The following is a 5988-nucleotide window of genomic DNA, read 5'->3' on the forward strand; positions in this document are numbered from 1 at the left end:
GATTTAGATCTTTCTAGGGTTGTTAGTGTAAAACTCAGGGAGCTAGATGTAAAATCCGGAACTTGAACATGAACCAGGGACTGGAATGAAAAACCCAGGGGCATCGATGTAAACTTAATTTTCAAAGCTAGTTTCAACAAACAGCGAATTTGTAAAACTGATAAAAATTTGTAGAAAAATGCAAAATAAAATATTTTAGAATCCTTGTGACAAGATCTATAACTTTTGTTACATGCACATCTCTGTTTGATAAATATTTTTGGCACTAAATTAACGGAACCTAAAAATGACATTTAATAGTACCCTGGGTTCTAGAGCAATTCTGGACCTGATACTTGGTATAAAGGTAGCTTAGAGGATGTGTAGGTCTTGGTAAAAATTTCCCCAAGCCTAACTTGAGTTATTCACGCATCTTACTCTAGGCTTGAAAAGCATCGATAATTTCTCCATAATAGTACACTCCGCAAATGTTCATGAAACTTCGTGTGATTGTCCAAGCTCTAAATTTGTTGGACCAGTTTTACTTCACCAAAAATGACCAAACTTTTTTCCATACCATCTAGAATCTAAATTAAGGCTACTGTAAAAGTTTTAGCCCTTAGAACAACTTATAACTACTGGAATAAATAGCTCACCTAAACCCTAAACCCTAGTTAACCTCTCCAGAGTCAGACCTGTCAGGTTCCACCTTTCTGTAGCTTTTGCAGGGTTGGTGTGACAGACACGGGGAGAAGGAAAAGGTTTTTTAGGCCGTAGCCTTTGCAGGATCTGTGTGCCAGACAGGGTCTGTGTGCAAGGCTGGGAGAGCAGTCCGTAGGTGTTGGATGCATGACCTGCTCTGCTCGGTCACCCAGGCCTGCTACATATGCGACAACAGGATCGGGTCTCCTTCTCTCCCTCTTTAACTCACTGACTGGGTCTCCCTCTCCCTCTTAACTCACGGTGCTGTGCTCTCTCTCCCTGTCTAAGCTCACCGCCTATTACCCAGGCCAGCAGATCTTCGCACTGCATCCCGCGGGCTTGGCTCGAGGCTGATGCGGGAAACCAATCACGCCCTTAGGCTATCTCCAACAATATTCTCCAAATCTCATCCTCTATTTCCATCCTCCATATCAACTTCATTCTCTATACCAAATTTAACTCCAACAATATCCTCTATTTCCATCCTCTATACCCCACAATTTTATTTTTCTATCATTTCTTCCTAACCGTTTCCCCCGAGCGCCAAGCCCCGCCGTGCCGCCCCGCGCGCCGGCCCGCAGCGCCGCCCCGCGCGCCGCCCCGCCCGCCGCCCCGCAGCGCCGCCCCGCCCGCCGCCCCGCGCGCCGCCCCGCAGCGCCGCCCCGCCCGCCGCCCCGCGCGCCGCCCCGCCCCCCCTCCTCCGCCCGCCCCTCCTCCTCCGCCGCCCGCCCCTCTGCCGCCTCCGCCGCCCGCCCCGCCTCCTCTGCCGCCCGCCCCTCTGCCGCCTCCGCCGCCCGCCCCTCCTCCGCCCGCCCCGCCTCCGCCGCCCGCCCCTCCTCGGCCCCTCCTCCACCCGCCCCTCCTCGGCCCCTCCTCCTCCGCCGCCCGCACCTCCTCGGCCCCTCCTCCGCCCCGCGCCGCCCCTCCTCCATCCCGCGCCGCCCCGCGCCCCGCGCGCCGCCCCGAGCAGCCCCGCCCCGCCGCCCCGAGCAGCCCCGTCCCGCGCCGCCCCTGCGCCGCCGTCCCGAGCCGCCACCCCTGCGCCGCCGCCCCGCGCCGTCGCCCCTCCTCCTCCGCCTGGCCCCGTGCCTCTGCCCGCCCCCTCAGCCGGCCGCGGTGTGCCTCGGCTTCTGCCCGGCCCTGCGCCGACGTGCTCGCCCGCGCCTCCACCCGCCCGCAGCGCCGGCGCCCCGCAGCGCCGCCCCGCCGCCGCGCGCGCCGCCCCGCAGCGCCCCGCCGGCCGCGCGGAAGGGGCCGGTGGAGATGCGCTCGAGGGCGAGAGCGATGGAGGACGCCGGTCCTTTCCCCCTCTGTGCGGGACGCAGTCGGCTTCCTCCATTTTACCGCATCCTTTGGAGAACATCGCTGGAGCGTCCCCGTGCTACAGTATCCCCCACTGTTACAGAACCGAACCGTTTACAGTTCGTCGTTGGAGATAGTCTTACAGGGTGCCGTTGGAGGACCTTTCTTATATTCAGGGTGTATTTGATTTTTCAGGTACTGAGCTTGGCCAAACAGCCGTGCCCCCGGTGAGTTGCGGGCTCTCGTTTTCTCTTCCCTTTTCCTCAGCAGCCGCCGCCGCGACTCCTGTTCTTCTTCTCCCACACGCCAAACTCCCTCGCCTGCTTCTTCACTTGGACGAGCAGGCAAGCAGGCGGTGCCCCTCTCCCAGCTCCTCCCTCACCACGCACCAGCAGCCAGCCCCCACGGCAGGCACTCCCTTGCTCCTCCCCTGCAGAGCAGCGCTGCCCCTCTTCTACTCCCTGCTGCTGCTCCCCATCCCTCTTTGAATTAATTGCTCCGTTGTGGTAAAAGCATACCCACTCCGTTGATGTGAAAGGGGCAGGTAAAACAGTAGGAGGTTGGTTGAGGACGGGCCGTTGAAGAAGTTGATTTTTTTTTAACAATCTGTGGAGCTCAGCTGTTGTTTTTGGGTTTAAAAAAAAAGAGAACGTGGGCCCTTGCATACCCTTCTGCTGATAGCTGGCCGGCTGCTCATCTGTAAATTTTACAGAGCCGTTGCCGCCTCTCTCTCCCTGGCTTCTCGGCAGTCCGCAACTCCGCATCCATCCGCCGCCGCTCTCTCCTCTGCTCGCCCTCGCTCGGCGCATCCTCCTCCCCAAGCCCAGCGCGAGCACCAGCTCCTCCAGGACAGCCGCATCCTCCGGCGCATCTCCTCCGCGACGGATCCTGCAGCAATTTCATCTCCTCGTCCTCCGCGACTGTACCGGCGAGCTTTCTCATCCTCCACGCCAGCAAGCTTCTCCTGTTCCTCTCCCTTCCTCTGACCTCGATGCTTCTCCTATCGATTCATCATTTTGGTCGGTTCTTTTTCTTGCAGATCTACGTTCTCTGGTCCGTCGTTGGGAGCGACGGATTCTCACCAAGCGAGCCGGCACCCTTTCCCCACCGGAGTCGACACTCGACGGACACTCCCCATCCGGAAGATGTTTATCCGCCTGGACCTTTCTTGCAGCGGTTGCCGACAGCCCCGACTTCTTGACGGAGCTTACCAGGTTCCAATCATTCTTCTGATGTCGATGGTTGCAACTTTGTCATCGGAGCATTATTCTTATTTTCCTTTCGTTTTGTTGTTTCGTTAGTGCACATTGACCGCAGGGTCTTTGGATGAAGCATGTGGCCAGCTACTGTGCTATTCATGCTCAAGAGCGCACTCTAGTGCCACATCTCATCCCTGCTTTCGAGTAGTTGGCTTGGACAGCAGAGTCATGGCCGGTGTGATTGATTGCCCTCATCGCTGTGGTGCAAACTTAACTCCAGCTAACTACATGAAACATGCCCGGTCTTGCAAACTCAGGGAACTCATGTGTCCGATGTCTATGTGTAGACAGAAGCCGTTTTTCTGGAATACGCTGGCCTCTCATCTGATAGACCATCATGGGTTTTTTAGTGAGAATACAACTTATGAAGGTTACAAAGAAGATATCCCCTTGATCCGTTGTGGAACGGGCGTTGTTTTAGAGGGTCAAGAGGAATACTTTGTTTTCTTCATTGCAGAAACAGGCCTATACTTTATTTGGCTCGGTGATGCTGAGGCTAAACCTGATCTTCCAAGTTTCATGCTCAAGGTGTACCTACATCAGGCTGGTCCGGATGGGGGGCCACGGGAGGAACTTGGGCACTACTTAAGTCCACATCCAGCTAGGGTTATGGACGTTATTCACCTTTGTGTGATCCCAAGAGTCACCAATGTCAATATTACACAACAAAGCTTCTACTTGCGTGTGTTGATAGAGGATAGAGCCTGAGGCCTGATGGATTATTGAACTCTAGTTGGTTGTGAGGAACTGTGAAAGGGACGTGATGATGATTTTGTGGTGCGTGTCCTAATGGACTTTGATGGATTGTTGTGTTTGTGTACTTTGAACAACAATATTGTGTAATTTGTTGAAACCTACTATGTCTGTACGATTAGTACCTTTGTGTAAATTTCTTGCTAGTTAATTACGAAGCTTGAGCTTTTGTTTGTATATGACTTGGAAACTGCTGCAGCAGTTTACCGAGATAGAATCAGTCCAGACCCTATATTCTTGACAGCAGAATCTTCCTCAACTGGTGGATTTTATGCCATCAATAGAAGAGGGCAGGTTTTGCATGCCACAGTTAATGATGCAACTGTTGTGCCTTTTGTCAGCGGTCAAGTATGATCTTCTGTACTTCTGGACTCCCCTTTCTTATCTATGTATCAGATACTTCTTTTAAGTTTTAAAACAATTTTGGTATACAGTTAAACAACCTTGAGCTCGCGGTAAATCTTGCCAAGAGGGCTAATCTTCCTGGTGCTGAGAATTTGGTAAGCTCCATTACTGAGATGACTTATGTGGATGCTATTTTGTTGGCCATGCTTTCTTGGCTGTTTTGATGCTCATTTGCTCAAGAGGAAACTAATATGGATTTGCGATCCAAATTTGCCTTTGTAAATGAACGGTGCATCTGGGAAAAAATAGCTTCAAAATAACATGTAGACATTCATGCGCTTGTCAAAGAAACTACTTTTCATACATATTCCATTTCTCAGTTCTCAGACTTATTGAGCCATTATCCTTGCATTCATGCAAGTATTGATGCTTTGCAATGTTTATAGAAGTTGTAGACTGTGTAGTTGAAGTTACCCATATGTGTTGAGGTTGTATGGTTTTCATGAAATTCTTGATTGTATTGCAGGTTGTCCAAAGATTTCAGGAATTGTTTGCACAGACAAAATACAAGGAAGCAGCAGAGCTGGCTGCGGAATCTCCCCAGGGCCTGCTGAGGACGCCTGAGACCGTAGAGAAATTTCAGGTGAGTTTCTGGTTTTTTTGTGTATGATGAAGCTATTGAGGTTTGTGCACCTCCTTTCAACAGGTTTCACCTTTGGACATTTTCATAAATCATAGTTAATTTGGTGAAATAACTACTGTGCTAGGATCTTGATAAATTCATGGGATTTTTTAGACTAAAGTTGTTTTCTGTGTATTGCGGAAGAGAAACCTTTAGTGCTTACTGGTCATTCCTCAGACTTTTTAGACACTGTAGGAAAGTACTATAGTTAATTTCTCACATGCCTCCTGCTATCAGGATTAATTTAAACGCATATAGTTAATCACCTTGGAGTCTAGGTTCCTTCGTTTGACTGAATTTTTGTTATGTTTGTTAAAATTGTAGAGGGTTCCTGGGCAAGCAGGGCAAACGCCCCTGCTCTTGCAGTGCTTCGGCACACTGCTAACTCTGGGAAGCTCAATGCCTTCGAGCCCCTTGAGCTATCTCGACTCGTCGTCAATCAGAACAAAAAGAATCTTCTGGAAAATTGGTTGGCAGAAGACAAGTTGGAGTGCAGCGAAGAACTGGATTATTGATTGCATGGATCTTACTGTACTTTGCCAAATTACATGGAACTTTTCTAGGTTTTTCACTAATCATGTCTTGTGCCCTTTGATGTAGACTGTGGATAATGATCTTACACAAAAAAATATACATAAAGGCTAGGGCAACCCCTAAAGTTGTTGCTGCTTTTGCTGAAAGTAGTGAGTTTGACAAGATACTTATATACTTGATAACACCGGAATGCAGTAGGACGATGCAATTAACACAGGTTCAATTTTGTTGGGAAATTCTGAGGAACACGCGCAAGTGGGAGGACGATCTGCAGAGCAAGTGTCACGTTCCTGCTGCAGGTGAAGACGCTAATTCGGGAGATGCTGCTGGTGCAGCAGCTGCTGCTGCTAGCCAAGGTGACTATGCGTGATGATGCCAGACCATCCGAAGTGCAGATGAGATACCTAGGCCCATTGGGAGGGATGTAGCAAA

General features: G+C 51.0%; 1 protein-coding gene across 1 annotated transcript; it reads left to right on the forward strand.

The window, feature by feature from the left end:
* The first annotated feature begins 1965 nt into the window (after positions 1–1965).
* LOC112884396 (clathrin heavy chain 1-like) lies at positions 1966–5702 on the forward strand. The gene is made up of 5 exons (XM_025949773.1): positions 1966–2178; positions 4143–4343; positions 4430–4495; positions 4867–4983; positions 5347–5702. The coding sequence occupies exons 1-5, from the start codon at positions 1966–1968 to the stop codon at positions 5620–5622; spliced, it is 873 nt and encodes a 290-aa protein (XP_025805558.1). The 3' UTR covers positions 5623–5702.
* Positions 5703–5988: the final 286 nt, after the last annotated feature.

The sequence above is a fragment of the Panicum hallii genome, chromosome 3 (genome assembly GCF_002211085.1).
Source record: "Panicum hallii strain FIL2 chromosome 3, PHallii_v3.1, whole genome shotgun sequence".
Taxonomy (NCBI): Eukaryota; Viridiplantae; Streptophyta; class Magnoliopsida; order Poales; family Poaceae; genus Panicum; species Panicum hallii.